Here is a 19674-nt window from a genome sequence, read left to right as displayed (position 1 = left end):
AAGAAGAAGAAGAAGAAGAAGAAGAAGAAGAAGAAGAAGAAGAAGAAGAAATAATAATGCACAGGCAAAACTCCACTTTCTCTGCTATCTTGTCGAAGGTGCCAAGGGCTAACTGCATGAGCACTCAGGTCTGCTAAAGCGTTTTCTTGGCCCTGTCAGGCAGCAGCGCAGCCAACCGCCCATCCAGGAAAATGGGCCCCGACTCCCACAGGTCCTTGACTGGAGCCACCTTTCTTGTGAGCGCTGTCGTGTTTTTTGTCTCTTGTCACACACTCCTGACTGCAAATGGGCAACCCCCAGGAGGCTCAGATCGACTGGAGCGTTTTGTCAATGAAGGGCGCACAGAGCGGAACGCCGGGAAGAACTCTGCTCCGTCTGCACAGTTGCCCCAAAACAGCAGAAAAGGGCATTCTGGTCTTGGCGGCCAAATGGAACGCGAAGGGCCACTGGCCAGCTTGCCAACCTCCAGGTGGGGTCCGGAGATCTCCTGGAATGACAACTGGTCTCTACAAGACAGAGATCTGTTTCCCTGGAGGAAAAGGCAGCTCCACAGGGTGGACTCTACAGGAATCCACTCCGCTGAGATCACTCCCCTCCCCCTCCCCAAACCCTGTTCCTGGGCCCCACCCAGAGGTGGGATCCAGCAGGTTCTCACAGGTTCCCGAGAGTGAGTTACTAATTATTTGTGTGTGCCGAGAGGGGGTTACTAAGGGATGATTTTGCCACGTGGTTTTTGCCTTAGTTACGCCCCTCCTCTCAGCAGTAGCGCACAGAACTTGAAGCAGTCTAGCAGGAGGTGCACTGGCGTGCGTGGCAGCCTGCGCCTGCGTGCATTCGTTTCCCACCCAAGGACTGGCGCAGCGGCTGCGTCCTTGCCACAGCCCCGCCCAGGAATGCCCCGCCCCGGAATGCCCGGCCATGCCCCCGTTGTGCCCCGCCCAGCCCCATTGGCGCTACGCCACAGTTTGAATCCCACCGCCATGGGAACCTGTGACTAAAATTTTTGGATCCTACCACTGGCCCCACCCCCAAATCTCCAGGTGTGCCATCCCTGGCCTTTCTTGCTTCCGTCCAAACATCATTTCCCGCCAGGAAGACCAGTCTCCTAACTGGAGAGAAATTTCTGTCCCATAGGTCTGCCTTCCAAAGTTTTCTTCCCCACCCCCCACCCCTTCCTGTGTGTGTCTCTTGCCTTTTCAGGCTAGTTTTATTCCCTTCCTGTGTGTGTCTCTCGCCTTTTCAGGCTAGAAGCCTGACAAAAAAGCTCAGCGTATTTTCTCATGGAAGGAAATGATTTGGGAGATTTCAGTCATATAAGCACAACAAAGAAGCAAGTGTCCGTGGCCAGCGAGAGGCCAGGGTGGATCCTTACCTCTTGGAAAACTCCAGAGTCCTTTGCTTCCTATTTCTAACCCACTTGGAAGAAGCCGCATAGAAACAGAGGTAGAAGGGACCCAAGGGTCATCGAGTCCAACCCTTTGAACAATGCAGGGAATTCAGAGCTCCCTCCAGGATCCCTGGCCAATCCAACCTGGAGGAAAATTCCTTCCTGACTATCAAGTGGCGACTGGCATTACCAACGTTCCCTGTAAGCTGCATGCATGCGTGGCTACCAGATTGGGGCTGCACAGATAAGGGGTCACCTGGCAAGGGAAACTCTCCCAGGCGGCTCAGTTCCACGCAGCATTTTTGGACTGCCCCGCAGCTCCATGCAATGCTTAGGGGGAGCATTGGGCATTACTCTGCACATGTAAGAAAGGACCATGAGAGCCAAGCTCTGGCACGACCACCCTTCCTGCTTTCCTCCTTGTGATCTGCTCAAGTTGGTTCTCTGAGGGCCGTCTGGCCTCTGCTGAGAACCCTCCAAAGTGAGAGAGCGCAACATTTCCCGAGAAAGTCTTCCAGAAGTTCTTCCTAACTAGGGCTGGGGGAAACAAATTTTTATCAGTATTTTTCAGGTTCGGCTTTCATAGACCCGGAAAATGTCAATAAAATAAACAAGCAAGCAAGCAAATAAATAAATAAATGCTGATACTCCTCCTCCACGTTGGCTTTTTTCTCCACTGAAAATTATCAGGCTGCGAAACCCAAACCTATGAAATCCCCTTGCCTCTGAGCTCCATGTGGGTCTTGGAGGCAGCAGGAATTTTCCAGTCCTAATCTGGCAACGCTATAAAGAATGCTGGTGGCCACCTGAAGGTTCACTGACCTAGCTATGTTGGACTTGCTGCATATTGATGGGGCCTTGGAGTGCTGGTGCCTGCCTTCCTTCCTTCCTTCCTTCCTTCCTTCCTTCCTTCCTTCCTTCCTTCCTTCCTTCCTTCCTTCCTCCCTCCCTCCCTCCCTCCCTCCCTCCCTCCCCCCTCCCTCCCTCCCTCCCTCCCTCCTTCCTTCCTTCCTTCCTTCCTTCCTTCCTTCCTTCCTTCCTTCCTTCCTTCCTTCCTTCCTTCCTTCCTTCCTTCCTTCCTTCCTTCCAGATCATGCATTTCCTGGTCCCATCTCTCAGTGCCCAGAAGTTCTGCGCTGTGCAGAAAAATGCCAGCATTGCCTTACCCTGATTCTGATATCTGGGTTTTTCACGTAGATGTTTCGGACGCCGAGCACGATCTCTCTGGTCTCGTAGTCCTGCAGGACTGCCATCGCCTTGATCATGTTGTCCTGTGTTAAGCATCCGCCATACTTCTCGTAAAGGATGCGCAGCGGGACGGACTTCTCTGGAGACGGAAGCAGAAGGAAAACAACATGGGGTTTGAATGTATTCACAAACAAGGCGACTTCTGGGCCTCAAAGGGTGAAGAGAGTTCCGTAAACCAATGAAAAACAGCATGAAAGATACATTTACACTGTAAAACCGAACAAATTATTTTTTCTAAAAAAGATGCATTCCTAGAGTTGCAATGGATTATGTCAGTGGAGGCGAACCTATGGCACAGGTGCCAGAGGTGGCACTCAGAGCACTCTCTGTGGGCACACGCAAACAGAGTGTCCCCCACCCTCCACACATCTAGGCTGGCCTGGGCCACTGGGTTCGATTATTAGCATTAAACCTGAGGACTAGTTTTGGGGAAGCAGTGTAGGTAACCCTGTTAAGCGCTGTTAAACCCCACTGATTTTCAGGCGAAGAACTAAAGCATGATCCTTTTACCCGGGGAGTAAGCTCGGGTTGCTGGCAATGGGGCTTGCTTCTGAGTAAACCCCTCCTAGGGTCGTGAGTCCCCCGTTAGAAGAGTTGCACGGCAGCCTCAAAGCAAAGCCACCTACTTCCACTCACCAAGCTTACTCCCGAAAGTAATCTACTGAGCCAACCGCTTTTTTTTCCTAAACTTAAACCTCAGTATTCAGGTTAAACTGCCGGCACTTTGCATGAGCAAATAAGTGGGTTTCTGGTTGCAGTTTGGGCACTCGGTCTCCAAAAGGCTTGCCATCAGCTGGGATTATGCTGTATACACTCAGTTAACGTCTATGGCCGTGGCAGTCAACCTTTGGGACTCCAGATGATAAAGAGTACATTACTCCTATCATCCCCTTACCAGCATGGGCTATGCTGGCAGGGACTGATGGGAATTGTAGGTCCATAACATCGGGAGTGCCAGCTGGCTCCTCGCCATCACTGGAAGATGGAAGGTGGTGAATTTAATGAAGCTGCCATGATTCCTCAATTCTCACGGTCTTCCTCCAGTGGGCAAAGACTTCCTTGAGCCATGTATGCTTCCTTTACTGACCTCCCCTTATTTATTTTGATTTAGTTCATTTTTATCACATTTTACTCCCCAGTGGGGACCCCAAGTGGTTTATACAGTTCAGTTCTCCCCTCCTCAGTTTTAGAATAGAATAGAATAGAATAGAATAGAATCTTTATTGGCCAAGTGTGATTGGACACACAAGGAATTTGTCTCCGGTGCATATGCTCTCAGTGTACATAAAAGAAAATACATTTGTCAAGAATCATAAGGTACAGCACCTAATGATTGTCATATAGGTCTAGTAAGCAATCAGGAAACAATCAATAGTAATAAAAACATAAAATGTAAAATCATATAAAATAAAACAAAATGTCAGCACAGGCTATAGTCATATTAGCCAAGTAATTGGGAGGAGATGGGTACAGGGAATGATGAAAAAGGTAGGTGCAGTAATTATATAATAAATATATAATAAATAGGCTCTTGACATTATCGAGGGAATTATTTGTTTAACAGAGTGATGGGTTACTCCCAAAACCGCTCATAAGCCCTAGTTGTCTTGGTGTGCAGTGCTCTGCAGCGACGCTTTAGAGGTGCAAGAGTTGAAACAGTTTATGTCCAGGATGCGAGGGGTCAGTAAACATTTTCACAGCCCTTTTTTTTGACCCGTGCAGCATACATGGCGGTCCTCAATGGAAGGCAGGTTAGCAGCAATTGTTTTTTTCTGCAGTTCTGATTATTCTCTCGAAGTCTGTGTCGACCTTTGTTGGGTTGCAGAACCAAACCACACAGTTATAGAGGTGCAGATAACAGACTCAATGATTCCTCTGTAGAACTTCGTACCAGCAGCTCCTTGGGCAGTTTGAGCTTCCTGAGCTGGCGCTTTTAGAAAGAACATTCTTTTGTTGTGCTTTTTTAATGACATTTTTTTGATATTAGGTGTCCATTTTAGGTCAGTGAGATATGATGGAGCCTAGAAATTTAAAGGTCTCTACTGTTGATACTGTGTTAAGTCTAGTATTGCGGGAGAGGAGGTAGGATGGGAGGGTTTCTCCTGAAATCTACCACCATTTCTACGGCTTTAAGTGCGTTCAGTTCTAGATTGTTCCAGTGGAACCACGAGGCTAGTTGTTCAACCCTCCCGCCTGCATGCGTTTTTTTTTTTTCTTCATCAAGCAGAGTCTCCTAATGAGACCAATCACTGTTGTATCATCTGCAAATTTCAGTATTTATCTGCAAATTTCAGTATTTTCAGTTTTATCCACGCAACATCCCTGCAAAGTAGGTTAGTCTGAGTGGGTGTGACTGACCCTTGGTCACTCAGCGCCTTGACCGCTGCACCACACTAGCTCTCCTCCTTGCTTATGTTTTAATTGCTACTCAGGGTATGTTTGTGCGCACGCGTTGCCAGTTGTTTTCAAATGTTTTTATTTTTTTCAACCTGGTTGCCCCTCTGAGGGTCCGAATTGGACAGAAAGGTGGAACGAAAAATATTTGAAATAAAAAAATAAACAAAAACTTCAACCAGCCGCTCTGGTGCTTGCATTATACCCAGAGACCCAACCCGCTTCCAAGATGTGCGGGGTACACAGTTACTGCTGGGACCAGTAGACCTCTGCCTCCTTCTCAAATTGGCTCGGAAATATGAATGACAAGACAACACAAGACGTGAGATTGAAGAAGAAGAAGAGTTTGGATTTATTCCCCACTTTTCTCTCCTGTAAGGAGACAGAAGAAGAAGAAGAAGAAGAAGAAGAAGAAGAGGAAGAGGAAGAGGAAGAGGAAGAGGAGGAGGAGGAGGAGGAGGAGGAGTTTGGATTTCTATCCCCCCTTTCTCTCCTGCAGGAGACTCAAAGGGGCTTACAATCTCCTTGCCCTTCCCCCCTCACAACAAACACCCTGTGAGGAGGGTGGGCCTGAGAGAGCTCCGAGAAGCTGTGACTAGCCCAAGGTCACCCAGCTGGCATGTGTGGGAGTGTAATCTGAATTCCTCCCAGATAAGCCTCCACAGCTCAGGCGGCAGAGCTGGGAATCAAACCCGGTTCCTGCAGATTAGATACACGAGCTCTTAACTTCCTATGCCACTGCTGCTTACAAAGGTAGCTCACAAACTCCTTTCCTTTCCTCTTCTTTCCCTCTCCTCTCCCCTAAGGAGGGTTGAGAGAGTTCCGAAGAACTGTGACTACCCCAAGGTCACCCAGCAGGCTTCATGTGTAGGAGTGGGGAAACAAATCCAGTATGCCAGATGAGCCTCTGCCACTCAGGTGGAGGAGTGGGCAATCAAAACCCAGTTCTCTCTCTTAGAATCCACCTGATCTTAACCACTGCACCACGCCTGGCTTTGTGCACTGATACAGTTTGTTTCTTCCTTCCCTCTTCCACCTCATGGGATACAAGCCGAGGTGACAATCAGGAAAGTAAGCACTTCACATCATAACTTCCCTTTCCGAGATATTATCAGGAAGAGATTGGCTTCTGCAGGACTGGATCCCTTTGAACCTCCTTGATCTCTCTGCTAAGCTGGACCTTGAACCAAAATGTTTCTGGAACAGGAGCCAAACAGCCAGATTGGTGTAGTGGTTAAGAACAGTGGACTCTGGAGAATTGGTTCAACTCCCCCTCTCCTCCACACATGAAGCCTGCTGGGTGACCTTAGGTCAGTCACAGCCCTCCTTCTGAACTCTCTCAGCCCATTCACAGGCAGGTAAAGCGGCAAACCAATTCTGAATATCTCTTGCCTTGAAAAGCCCAAGGGACTGCCATAAGTCAGTTGTGACTTAACAGCACTACGTGTAACCCCCATGCCCAGAATGGGTTGACCCAGAAAGGGGTGGAGACTCAAAGCAGCAGGAGGCTGCAGAGCTCATGTAGTTTGGAGGAGACAAGGCTACCAGACTCGGACCTTGGTTTGTATAAGCCACAGTGATGGCGAACCTTTTCGAGACCGAAATTCAAATGGCAACCCAAAACACACTTATTTATCGCAAAGTGCCGCATTAACGGGCAATTTAACCTGAATACTGAGGTTTGTTTAGAAAAAGCTGCTGGCTTCGGGAGGCATGTAAGCTACTCGGGAGTAAGCTTGGTGTTAGTCGGTAGCTTTGCTTTGAAGCAACCGTGCAAATCCTTCCAACGAGTGAATCACGACCCCAGGAGGGTTTACTCCAGAAGCAAGCCCCATAATGCCTGCAACCGAAGCTTATTCTCAGGTAAAGGCTCACACCTTAGTTCTTTGCATGAAAATCTCAGTGGGGCCCAACAGCACTTTTTAACAGAGTTACCTACACTGCTTTCCCAAAACTGTAGGTCTTAGCTTTAAGGCCAATAATCGGGCCCAGCGGCCCAGGCCAGGCTGGATGTGGGGGGGCGACTCTGTTTGCGCGTGCCCACAGAGAAGGCTCTGAGTGCCACCTCTGGCACCCGCGCTTACAGATTCGCCACCACTGGTATAAGCCCCTAACACCTTGTTAAGGTAACTGCAATGTTGTTGTGGGAACTAGTGGGAAGGTAGTTGTTTACTTTTGCTATGTTGTCAATGTTGGAGTTTCAGGGTTTCTTTTTGTGGTTGTAATGGGTGAGAGTTCTCCTGGAAACCTTCTCACCATGTTGGAATCCTGTTCACCAATGCCTTTGAGTCTTCTGTTTTTCAAACCCAATTTGCAAAGAAGAATTCGGGATTTGGCAGTATCAGTGTGACTGTAAACAGAAGGACTTGAAAATGCAACCTGAACAGGACCTTGAAGTGTGACGTTAAATGTTGATGTTTGATGTTGCATATGTTAAGAAAAGCAAACTATTTTGGTTTTTTTTGTGTGGAAAATGTGTTGCTGCCGACTCATTCCAAGCTCTGCATTCCACAGAACCCACAGATAGAGGTTGCACATGCACACACATTGCAGACACACACACAGACACACACACAAGCCAAATGCCTAGGTATCTGCAGGAGCCATGAAATGGGCACTGTTTCCCCACAGCAGCCGAGACCTGGGCTCAAGCAGCTCACCCGACCTAGATTTACAGCTTTCTCTCTTCAGTGCCTTTGGGGTTTTTGCATCTTTTAAAAAATCACACCTGACGACAGGGAACGGCAGGTAAAACATGTCTCCCGGAGGCAGGTCAAACGAAGGTTGTCCTTGTAAAAGGGCTCTGTTGTTCCTAAAACGCTGGCGCGCTTGTCAAAAAAATAGCTCAGTAGGAGAGCACGGCGTGTCAGGTCGTACCAAAATTGACCTCCTTCCCAGCTATTTAAAGTCCCCACAGCACTTCTGGACAAGTAGAGAGCGAGCGACAAGTGTCAAGTTATTTCAGCTCTCTTTGCTCACTTCACTCACTTAATATTTTTTTGTTCAGGCTTGCATCCAAAAAAGAAACGAAGCCTGCCAAAGAGCCTCAGAGCCTGTGACAATACGCAGGGGAATGCTATTTGACACTGGACAGCCCAGCAGACAGCGTTTTGGCAGCGTTCAGACTATTTATTCAGCAGTTTAGCAGGAAGCTCGTGTGCACGGAGGGGCCAACTGGGGTGGGGGCTTGAAAGGGGGACGTTGTCGTGAGAGACAAAAGGCGAAGGATAAGCTTTGGTCAGCATAGGCAGCGCGGAGTGCCCGGCTTGATCAACGGAAGTGCTGTTCTTGGACACAAGAGACAATCCTACATAAAAGCAGGGGACGCTGGGGTAATGAGAGGCTGGGGAAAAGCCCGGCCAGGAAAGGCCCAACCCCAGTGTGAGAAAAGAGAAAGATGACAATAACAACCTTGTAAGGTTTGCAGGTGGCAGCAGATATGTGGACAGGAAAGAAGCAGAGCCTTGAGAACTTAAGAACATAAGAACATGCCAGCTGGATCAGGCCAGAGTCAACCTAGTCCAAATCCCCTGCTACTCACAGTGGCCCACCAGGTGCCTTTTGGGAGCTCACCTGCAGGAGGTGAAAGCAATGGCCTTCAGCTGCTGCTGCCGCCCCTGGACACCTGGCCCCAAGTTAAGGCATTTGCAATCTCAGGATCAAGGAGGATCAAGATTGGTATCATAGATCTATCTCTCCTCCATAAATCTGTCCAAGCCCCTTTTAAAGCTATCCAGGTTAGTGGCCATCACCACCTCCTGTGGCAGCACATATTCCAAACACCAATCACATCAGCTAAGTGAAGAAGTGTTTCCTTTTACAGTCCTAATTTTTCCCCCCAGCATTTTCACTGGATGCCCCCCTGGTTCTCAGTATTGTGAGAGAGAGAGAAAAATGTCTCTCTGTCAACATTTTCTACCCCATGCATAATTTTATAGACTTCCATCATGTCCCCCCCTCAGACGCCTTCTCTCCAAAAAATAAAGAGTCCCAAACGCTGCAGCCTCTCCTCATAAGGAAGGTGCTCCAGTCCCTCAATCCTCATCCTTTTGTTGCCCCTTCTCTCTGCACTTCTCTTTTTTCTATCTCCCTCAATATCCTTTTGGAGATGCGGCTAATCAGAACATTAATACAGTACTCTAAGTGCGGTCGCATTCACTGCTTTTATATATAAGTGCATGACAACCTGTAGAAGTTTTAAGGATCAACTCCTTTCTTAATGGATCCCCAGCATAGAGTTTGCCTTTTTTTTCACAGCTGCCGTGCATTGAGCTGACATTCCCATGTCTGAACTGTCCGCAAGGACGCCCAAGTCCCTTTCCTGGTCTGTGACTGATAGCACTGGACTCTCTGTAGCTTGTATGAGCCTTGCCACGTATAAGGACAGTTTGGGCCTACCCACTAGGCCTCATAGCCAGTCCAAGAACCATGTCTGGACACTTTGGGACAAGGTGCTAGGGCAGGACCAGGTCGGCCATTTTAATGGTGCTCCTGCCTCAGGAGGGTTGGTTTGCTATATAATGGCCAACTAGGGTTGGGCAGTTCCCAGGAGATCTGGAGGCCGAAGCTTGGGGAAGGGAGTTCACTGGGGTGGGAGGCCACGGAGTGAGACTCCTACGGTTGCTGGACACAGGTAATATTCATACAAAGTTCCAGCACCGTAATTCAAGAAGGACATTGACCAGCTGGAACGGGTCCAGAGGAGGGCAACCCAAAAATGGTGAAAGGTGTGGAGGCCATGCCCGAAGAAGGAGGAGGAGGAGGAGGAGAGGGAGGAAGAGGAGTTGGATTTATATCTCTCTCCTGTAGGAGACTCCAAAGGGGCTGATAATCTCTTTGCCCTCTTCCCGCTCACAACAAACACCCTGTGAGGAGGGTGGGGCTGAGAGAGCTCTGAGAGGCTGTGACTAGCCCAAGGTCACCCAGCTGGAGTGTGGGGGAGTGCACAAGCTAATCTGGACTTCCCCAGATAAGCCTCCACAGCTCAAGTGGCAGAGCAGGGAATCAATCCTTGTTCCTCCAGATTAGAGTACACCTGCTTTTAACCACTCACGCCTAATCACTCGCTGCTTCCAAAGAGACGAGGTTTAGGGAGCTGGGTATGTTTAGTCTTGGCAAGAGAAGGTTAAGAGGTGACCTGATAGCCATGCTTTAGATATTTGAAGGGATGGATGTCATGTTGGCTAGGGAGTGCTTTGTTTCTGCTGATGCAGAGACAGGACCAGGAGTCAGTCTAAGGTGCAGGAAAAGAGATTCCACCTCCAAAACATGTGGAAGAACTTCCTGACCATCAGGGCTGTCTGGACAGCAGACTTCACTGCCTGGGAGCGCGGTGGAGTCTCCTTCTTTAGAGGTTTTTAAACAGAGGCTGCACGAACATATGTCAGGGGTGCTCTCTCTCCAAATTCTGCGTATCTTGACTCTTCTCAATGGGAGCACTCTAACCAGCAGCCTCGGGCCCAGTCTTCCTCGGGACCTAACTTGTGGAATATTGCAGCCTTTTCTACAATGGCCGAAGAGAGCTGCAAGATTCAGGCAGGCCTCCCTCCCCAGACTGCCGGGGTGGGCTACTGGTGGGTCTGAGCCCCCCAGTCCTTGCTCCTCCCACCACGCCTCTCGGGCCCCACACAGTTCACCCATCTCCTGACATGCCCGGAGCCAGAGGTGGGATCCAGTGGCAGGCTCCCTCACCAGTTCCCGGCAGTGGGTTACCACTCATTTCCCAGGTGTGCCGAGAGGGGCTTACTGATTGGGTCCGCTTCCTCGCCTCCACGCCCTCAAGCCCCCTCGAGAGGCATCCTGCCTTTGAACGTGAAGGTTCCATGTAGCAATTGCGACTAATAATGTCACTCCCTGAACTGGGCTAATCCCATTCAGGTCCTGCAATTCATGGATCCTCAGCCCTTTCAGACCTTTTATCTCACCAGTCTCTTTCAAAGAACTCATGCGTGTTTCCCACCATTGCTGTGTCTAGATTTGGGAGTTGGGCTGGGGCATTTTCTATAATGGGACAGATGATTTAGAAATGACCTGCTGCAAAAAAAAAAGGGGGGGGGTCAGGGGTGGCTGCCCATAGGGGGGCATCCAACTCAGGGTTTCCGCCCAGGGCTCAGGTCAAGCTGAGGTACGCCTCTGCCCCTCTTGGCTGGGCTGGCGAGGGAACCTCACAATAACATTTTTGGATCCCACCACTGCCCGGAGCACTCCATCTCCTGGGGAGCCACCAACCTGGCTTCTCCTTCTTGGCAGGAAACGGAGCCCCCATTCCCCACAGCTTCCCATCTCCCAGGACAGGCCGGAAGGGGTTGCTTTATTCAGTGAGACTTTGCCTCCGGCCCTGTCCTCCCACGCTCCCTAACGCACAGGTTTTTCCAAAGGACTGCATTCTGCTAGTCGCGAGGAGGGGCCTGTTGTTTGCCTGGCTCCAGGGGAGGGGGCGGAAACGAGCCAATGCAGCCTCATCCGGTGGCTTGGCACAGGCCTCCCAAGGGCAGGAAACGTTGCCTTCCGCTGGCACTTCCTTTCCTTGAGATGGGAATGCTCTGTCTGGCTGCCAGTATGTCACGGGTTGCTCCAGCGCAGAGACTGCGTTTCAGTCAGAGGAGCAGTGGTGGGTTCCAAAAATTTTAGCTCATGGAGCTCCCATGGCGGTGGGATCTCAAACAGTGGCATAACGCCAACGGGGCTTGGCTACGGGCACGACGGGCGCGGGGTCGGGCATTCCAGGGCTGCATTCCTGGGCGGGGCTGTGGCAAGGACGCAGCCGCTGCGCCGGTCCTTGGGCGGGAAACGAATGCACGCAGGCGCAGGCTGCCACGCACGCCGGTGCACCTCCTGCTAGATTGCTTCCAGTTCTGCGTGCTTCTGCTGAGAGGAGGGGCGTAACTGAGTCAAAAATCACGTGGCAAAACCACCCATGAGTAACCCCCTCTTGGCACACACCAATAATTAGTAACCTGCTCTCGGGAACCTGTGAGAACCTGCTGGATCCCACCTCTGATTTCACACCCCCAAAATAGGGTCTACGCCGAGCTTTGTGTGGAGTGCGAGAACCCAAGATGACATTGAGTAGAGATCCGGTAGCTGGCAGGAGAGACAGGTGAGGTTTCCTCGGCTCCCCTCCCTTACCTGCGTAGGGTGGCAAGGAGACATTCAACAGGTCTTTGCTGCCGCACTCCGGCCCCAGAGTCCCGTTGTAGCCGGCCACGCGGGCCCCAAACATCAGCCGGCACGTCCGCTCCCTGTCCGCGTTGTTGTTGACTCTCTACAGCTTAAGATGTCGGGTCACACCCGTTGTTCATCCCCTCGGAGACTTTGATCCTGGACCTTCACGCCCTCCTCCGCCTCTGCCGGGGGGTAGGCCTTCCGGAGCTTCACCTTTTCCAGGACAGCCTTTTTCTTCCTCGGAGCCTGCCAAGAGGAAACCCCTGGGCCAATGGCTGCCTGCCTTCGCTCAGGTGCCAGGAGCTGCACAGATTCATTCGAGTAACCTTTAATGCGTTCTTTTAAAAATGATACTAATACAGCCCGGAAACCACACAGCACCACAGTGATTCCGGCCGTGAAACCCTTCAACAATACATACTAATACAAGTTCCGCCCCCCCCCCCCACTAAAATGGAATCCTGAAGGAACCCAAAATCGCCCCAGCAGGCTTCATGTGCTGTATAGGGAACAAACCCCAGTTCATCAGATAAGAGTCTGCCATTTTTAAAGAGAGGAAGAATGATCAATCTACCTCACAGGGTTGTTGTGAGGAGAAAATGGAGGAAGAATAGAGCATATAGAAACACAGAGTTGGAAGGGACCTTCAAGGTCATCAAGCCCAGCTCCTCACACATGCAGGAAATTTGCAACTACTCCTTCTGCCCACACCCCTAGTTTAACTTCCAAAGGTCCTCTCTGTTCATGCTTAGGAGCACGCCTTTCTTTAGCGGGATTCCAATCCACCAATGCTAGGTTAGAGACCAACCAGATTTTCAGGAGGTACGCCTTGCAAGAGCTCTCCTCTGCCCCCTGGTATCTGACTAAAGGAGTTTGATTCTCAAAAGCTTCTGCTCCTCAAAGTCTTGTTAGTCTCTAAAGTATTTTAATGAATTTTAATGTTTTATCGCTATATTGTGTTTATGAGACATTATATTGTATTTGTTTTGTGTCTCATTGTACACTGCCCAGAGCCCTTCTCGGCTGGGCAGTCTATCAAGCATTATTATTATTATTATTATTATTATTACATATTATTATTATTATTACGGCCATTATTATTATTATTATTATTATTATCCCACCCCCCCCCCCCCCCACCCCCCCCCCCCCCCCCCTCCCCCCCCCCCCTCCCCCCCCCCCCCCCCCCCCGACCCACACCCAACCCCCGCCCCCCCCCCCCCCCCCCCCCCCCCCCCCCCCCCCCCGCACCCCCCCCCCCACCCCCCCCCCCCCCCCCCCCCCCCCCCCCCCCCCCCCCCCCCCGCCCACCCCCCCCCGCCCCACTCCCCGCCCCCCCCACCCCGCCCGAGCCGCCCCCCCCCCCCCCCCCCCCCCCACCCCCCGCCCCCCCCCCCACCCCCCGCCCCCCCCACCCCCCCCCCCCCCCACCCCCCCCCCCCCCCACCCCCCCCCCCCCCCACCCCCCCCCCCCCCCACCCCCCCCCCCCCCCACCCCCCCCCCCCCCCACCCCCCCCCCCCCCCACCCCCCCCCCCCCCCACCCCCCCCCCCCCCCACCCCCCCCCCCCCCCACCCCCCCCCCCCCCCACCCCCCCCCCCCCCCACCCCCCCCCCCCCCCACCCCCCCCCCCCCCCACCCCCCCCCCCCCCCACCCCCCCCCCCCCCCACCCCCCCCCCCCCCCACCCCCCCCCCCCCCCACCCCCCCCCCCCCCCACCCCCCCCCCCCCCCACCCCCCCCCCCCCCCACCCCCCCCCCCCCCCACCCCCCCCCCCCCCCACCCCCCCCCCCCCCCACCCCCCCCCCCCCCCACCCCCCCCCCCCCCCACCCCCCCCCCCCCCCACCCCCCCCCCCCCCCACCCCCCCCCCCCCCCACCCCCCCCCCCCCCCACCCCCCCCCCCCCCCACCCCCCCCCCCCCCCACCCCCCCCCCCCCCCACCCCCCCCCCCCCCCACCCCCCCCCCCCCCCACCCCCCCCCCCCCCCACCCCCCCCCCCCCCCACCCCCCCCCCCCCCCACCCCCCCCCCCCCCCACCCCCCCCCCCCCCCACCCCCCCCCCCCCCCACCCCCCCCCCCCCCCACCCCCCCCCCCCCCCACCCCCCCCCCCCCCCACCCCCCCCCCCCCCCACCCCCCCCCCCCCCCACCCCCCCCCCCCCCCACCCCCCCCCCCCCCCACCCCCCCCCCCCCCCACCCCCCCCCCCCCCCACCCCCCCCCCCCCCCACCCCCCCCCCCCCCCACCCCCCCCCCCCCCCACCCCCCCCCCCCCCCACCCCCCCCCCCCCCCACCCCCCCCCCCCCCCACCCCCCCCCCCCCCCACCCCCCCCCCCCCCCACCCCCCCCCCCCCCCACCCCCCCCCCCCCCCACCCCCCCCCCCCCCCACCCCCCCCCCCCCCCACCCCCCCCCCCCCCCACCCCCCCCCCCCCCCACCCCCCCCCCCCCCCACCCCCCCCCCCCCCCACCCCCCCCCCCCCCCACCCCCCCCCCCCCCCACCCCCCCCCCCCCCCACCCCCCCCCCCCCCCACCCCCCCCCCCCCCCACCCCCCCCCCCCCCCACCCCCCCCCCCCCCCACCCCCCCCCCCCCCCACCCCCCCCCCCCCCCACCCCCCCCCCCCCCCACCCCCCCCCCCCCCCACCCCCCCCCCCCCCCACCCCCCCCCCCCCCCACCCCCCCCCCCCCCCACCCCCCCCCCCCCCCACCCCCCCCCCCCCCCACCCCCCCCCCCCCCCACCCCCCCCCCCCCCCACCCCCCCCCCCCCCCACCCCCCCCCCCCCCCACCCCCCCCCCCCCCCACCCCCCCCCCCCCCCACCCCCCCCCCCCCCCACCCCCCCCCCCCCCCACCCCCCCCCCCCCCCACCCCCCCCCCCCCCCACCCCCCCCCCCCCCCACCCCCCCCCCCCCCCACCCCCCCCCCCCCCCACCCCCCCCCCCCCCCACCCCCCCCCCCCCCCACCCCCCCCCCCCCCCACCCCCCCCCCCCCCCACCCCCCCCCCCCCCCACCCCCCCCCCCCCCCACCCCCCCCCCCCCCCACCCCCCCCCCCCCCCACCCCCCCCCCCCCCCACCCCCCCCCCCCCCCACCCCCCCCCCCCCCCACCCCCCCCCCCCCCCACCCCCCCCCCCCCCCACCCCCCCCCCCCCCCACCCCCCCCCCCCCCCACCCCCCCCCCCCCCCACCCCCCCCCCCCCCCACCCCCCCCCCCCCCCACCCCCCCCCCCCCCCACCCCCCCCCCCCCCCACCCCCCCCCCCCCCCACCCCCCCCCCCCCCCACCCCCCCCCCCCCCCACCCCCCCCCCCCCCCACCCCCCCCCCCCCCCACCCCCCCCCCCCCCCACCCCCCCCCCCCCCCACCCCCCCCCCCCCCCACCCCCCCCCCCCCCCACCCCCCCCCCCCCCCACCCCCCCCCCCCCCCACCCCCCCCCCCCCCCACCCCCCCCCCCCCCCACCCCCCCCCCCCCCCACCCCCCCCCCCCCCCACCCCCCCCCCCCCCCACCCCCCCCCCCCCCCACCCCCCCCCCCCCCCACCCCCCCCCCCCCCCACCCCCCCCCCCCCCCACCCCCCCCCCCCCCCACCCCCCCCCCCCCCCACCCCCCCCCCCCCCCACCCCCCCCCCCCCCCACCCCCCCCCCCCCCCACCCCCCCCCCCCCCCACCCCCCCCCCCCCCCACCCCCCCCCCCCCCCACCCCCCCCCCCCCCCACCCCCCCCCCCCCCCACCCCCCCCCCCCCCCACCCCCCCCCCCCCCCACCCCCCCCCCCCCCCACCCCCCCCCCCCCCCACCCCCCCCCCCCCCCACCCCCCCCCCCCCCCACCCCCCCCCCCCCCCACCCCCCCCCCCCCCCACCCCCCCCCCCCCCCACCCCCCCCCCCCCCCACCCCCCCCCCCCCCCACCCCCCCCCCCCCCCACCCCCCCCCCCCCCCACCCCCCCCCCCCCCCACCCCCCCCCCCCCCCACCCCCCCCCCCCCCCACCCCCCCCCCCCCCCACCCCCCCCCCCCCCCACCCCCCCCCCCCCCCACCCCCCCCCCCCCCCACCCCCCCCCCCCCCCACCCCCCCCCCCCCCCACCCCCCCCCCCCCCCACCCCCCCCCCCCCCCACCCCCCCCCCCCCCCACCCCCCCCCCCCCCCACCCCCCCCCCCCCCCACCCCCCCCCCCCCCCACCCCCCCCCCCCCCCACCCCCCCCCCCCCCCACCCCCCCCCCCCCCCACCCCCCCCCCCCCCCACCCCCCCCCCCCCCCACCCCCCCCCCCCCCCACCCCCCCCCCCCCCCACCCCCCCCCCCCCCCACCCCCCCCCCCCCCCACCCCCCCCCCCCCCCACCCCCCCCCCCCCCCACCCCCCCCCCCCCCCACCCCCCCCCCCCCCCACCCCCCCCCCCCCCCACCCCCCCCCCCCCCCACCCCCCCCCCCCCCCACCCCCCCCCCCCCCCACCCCCCCCCCCCCCCACCCCCCCCCCCCCCCACCCCCCCCCCCCCCCACCCCCCCCCCCCCCCACCCCCCCCCCCCCCCACCCCCCCCCCCCCCCACCCCCCCCCCCCCCCACCCCCCCCCCCCCCCACCCCCCCCCCCCCCCACCCCCCCCCCCCCCCACCCCCCCCCCCCCCCACCCCCCCCCCCCCCCACCCCCCCCCCCCCCCACCCCCCCCCCCCCCCACCCCCCCCCCCCCCCACCCCCCCCCCCCCCCACCCCCCCCCCCCCCCACCCCCCCCCCCCCCCACCCCCCCCCCCCCCCACCCCCCCCCCCCCCCACCCCCCCCCCCCCCCACCCCCCCCCCCCCCCACCCCCCCCCCCCCCCACCCCCCCCCCCCCCCACCCCCCCCCCCCCCCACCCCCCCCCCCCCCCACCCCCCCCCCCCCCCACCCCCCCCCCCCCCCACCCCCCCCCCCCCCCACCCCCCCCCCCCCCCACCCCCCCCCCCCCCCACCCCCCCCCCCCCCCACCCCCCCCCCCCCCCACCCCCCCCCCCCCCCACCCCCCCCCCCCCCCACCCCCCCCCCCCCCCACCCCCCCCCCCCCCCACCCCCCCCCCCCCCCACCCCCCCCCCCCCCCACCCCCCCCCCCCCCCACCCCCCCCCCCCCCCACCCCCCCCCCCCCCCACCCCCCCCCCCCCCCACCCCCCCCCCCCCCCACCCCCCCCCCCCCCCACCCCCCCCCCCCCCCACCCCCCCCCCCCCCCACCCCCCCCCCCCCCCACCCCCCCCCCCCCCCACCCCCCCCCCCCCCCACCCCCCCCCCCCCCCACCCCCCCCCCCCCCCACCCCCCCCCCCCCCCACCCCCCCCCCCCCCCACCCCCCCCCCCCCCCACCCCCCCCCCCCCCCACCCCCCCCCCCCCCCACCCCCCCCCCCCCCCACCCCCCCCCCCCCCCACCCCCCCCCCCCCCCACCCCCCCCCCCCCCCACCCCCCCCCCCCCCCACCCCCCCCCCCCCCCACCCCCCCCCCCCCCCACCCCCCCCCCCCCCCACCCCCCCCCCCCCCCACCCCCCCCCCCCCCCACCCCCCCCCCCCCCCACCCCCCCCCCCCCCCACCCCCCCCCCCCCCCACCCCCCCCCCCCCCCACCCCCCCCCCCCCCCACCCCCCCCCCCCCCCACCCCCCCCCCCCCCCACCCCCCCCCCCCCCCACCCCCCCCCCCCCCCACCCCCCCCCCCCCCCACCCCCCCCCCCCCCCACCCCCCCCCCCCCCCACCCCCCCCCCCCCCCACCCCCCCCCCCCCCCACCCCCCCCCCCCCCCACCCCCCCCCCCCCCCACCCCCCCCCCCCCCCACCCCCCCCCCCCCCCACCCCCCCCCCCCCCCACCCCCCCCCCCCCCCACCCCCCCCCCCCCCCACCCCCCCCCCCCCCCACCCCCCCCCCCCCCCACCCCCCCCCCCCCCCACCCCCCCCCCCCCCCACCCCCCCCCCCCCCCACCCCCCCCCCCCCCCACCCCCCCCCCCCCCCACCCCCCCCCCCCCCCACCCCCCCCCCCCCCCACCCCCCCCCCCCCCCACCCCCCCCCCCCCCCACCCCCCCCCCCCCCCACCCCCCCCCCCCCCCACCCCCCCCCCCCCCCACCCCCCCCCCCCCCCACCCCCCCCCCCCCCCACCCCCCCCCCCCCCCACCCCCCCCCCCCCCCACCCCCCCCCCCCCCCACCCCCCCCCCCCCCCACCCCCCCCCCCCCCCACCCCCCCCCCCCCCCACCCCCCCCCCCCCCCACCCCCCCCCCCCCCCACCCCCCCCCCCCCCCACCCCCCCCCCCCCCCACCCCCCCCCCCCCCCACCCCCCCCCCCCCCCACCCCCCCCCCCCCCCACCCCCCCCCCCCCCCACCCCCCCCCCCCCCCACCCCCCCCCCCCCCCACCCCCCCCCCCCCCCACCCCCCCCCCCCCCCACCCCCCCCCCCCCCCACCCCCCCCCCCCCCCACCCCCCCCCCCCCCCACCCCCCCCCCCCCCCACCCCCCCCCCCCCCCACCCCCCCCCCCCCCCACCCCCCCCCCCCCCCACCCCCCCCCCCCCCCACCCCCCCCCCCCCCCACCCCCCCCCCCCCCCACCCCCCCCCCCCCCCACCCCCCCCCCCCCCCACCCCCCCCCCCCCCCACCCCCCCCCCCCCCCACCCCCCCCCCCCCCCACCCCCCCCCCCCCCCACCCCCCCCCCCCCCCACCCCCCCCCCCCCCCACCCCCCCCCCCCCCCACCCCCCCCCCCCCCCACCCCCCCCCCCCCCCACCCCCCCCCCCCCCCACCCCCCCCCCCCCCCACCCCCCCCCCCCCCCACCCCCCCCCCCCCCCACCCCCCCCCCCCCCCACCCCCCCCCCCCCCCACCCCCCCCCCCCCCCACCCCCCCCCCCCCCCACCCCCCCCCCCCCCCACCCCCCCCCCCCCCCACCCCCCCCCCCCCCCACCCCCCCCCCCCCCCACCCCCCCCCCCCCCCACCCCCCCCCCCCCCCACCCCCCCCCCCCCCCACCCCCCCCCCCCCCCACCCCCCCCCCCCCCCACCCCCCCCCCCCCCCACCCCCCCCCCCCCCCACCCCCCCCCCCCCCCACCCCCCCCCCCCCCCACCCCCCCCCCCCCCCACCCCCCCCCCCCCCCACCCCCCCCCCCCCCCACCCCCCCCCCCCCCCACCCCCCCCCCCCCCCACCCCCCCCCCCCCCCACCCCCCCCCCCCCCCACCCCCCCCCCCCCCCACCCCCCCCCCCCCCCACCCCCCCCCCCCCCCACCCCCCCCCCCCCCCACCCCCCCCCCCCCCCACCCCCCCCCCCCCCCACCCCCCCCCCCCCCCACCCCCCCCCCCCCCCACCCCCCCCCCCCCCCACCCCCCCCCCCCCCCACCCCCCCCCCCCCCCACCCCCCCCCCCCCCCACCCCCCCCCCCCCCCACCCCCCCCCCCCCCCACCCCCCCCCCCCCCCACCCCCCCCCCCCCCCACCCCCCCCCCCCCCCACCCCCCCCCCCCCCCACCC

The 19674-nt window shown here is 64.1% G+C and overlaps 1 protein-coding gene across 1 annotated transcript in view; it reads right to left on the bottom strand.

The window, feature by feature from the left end:
- Window positions 1-2452: 2452 nt before the first annotated feature.
- Window positions 2453-19674, bottom strand: part of LOC125433452 (protein-glutamine gamma-glutamyltransferase 2-like) — a 31698-nt gene continuing 14476 nt past the window's right edge. Inside the window, exons 2-4 of the mRNA XM_048497960.1 lie at window positions 12356-12519; window positions 12158-12293; window positions 2453-2714 (exon numbers count right to left, since the gene is read on the bottom strand). Coding sequence (XP_048353917.1) covers window positions 2503-2714; window positions 12158-12293; window positions 12356-12519 — 512 coding nt within the window. The 3' untranslated portion in view covers window positions 2453-2502. The remainder of the gene's footprint in view (window positions 2715-12157; window positions 12294-12355; window positions 12520-19674) is intronic.

This window comes from Sphaerodactylus townsendi, linkage group LG05 (genome assembly GCF_021028975.2).
Source record: "Sphaerodactylus townsendi isolate TG3544 linkage group LG05, MPM_Stown_v2.3, whole genome shotgun sequence".
Classification (NCBI taxonomy): Eukaryota; Metazoa; Chordata; class Lepidosauria; order Squamata; family Sphaerodactylidae; genus Sphaerodactylus; species Sphaerodactylus townsendi.
The sequence above is the reverse complement of the archived record's forward strand: the minus strand, read 5'-3'. Positions and strand labels throughout refer to the sequence as shown.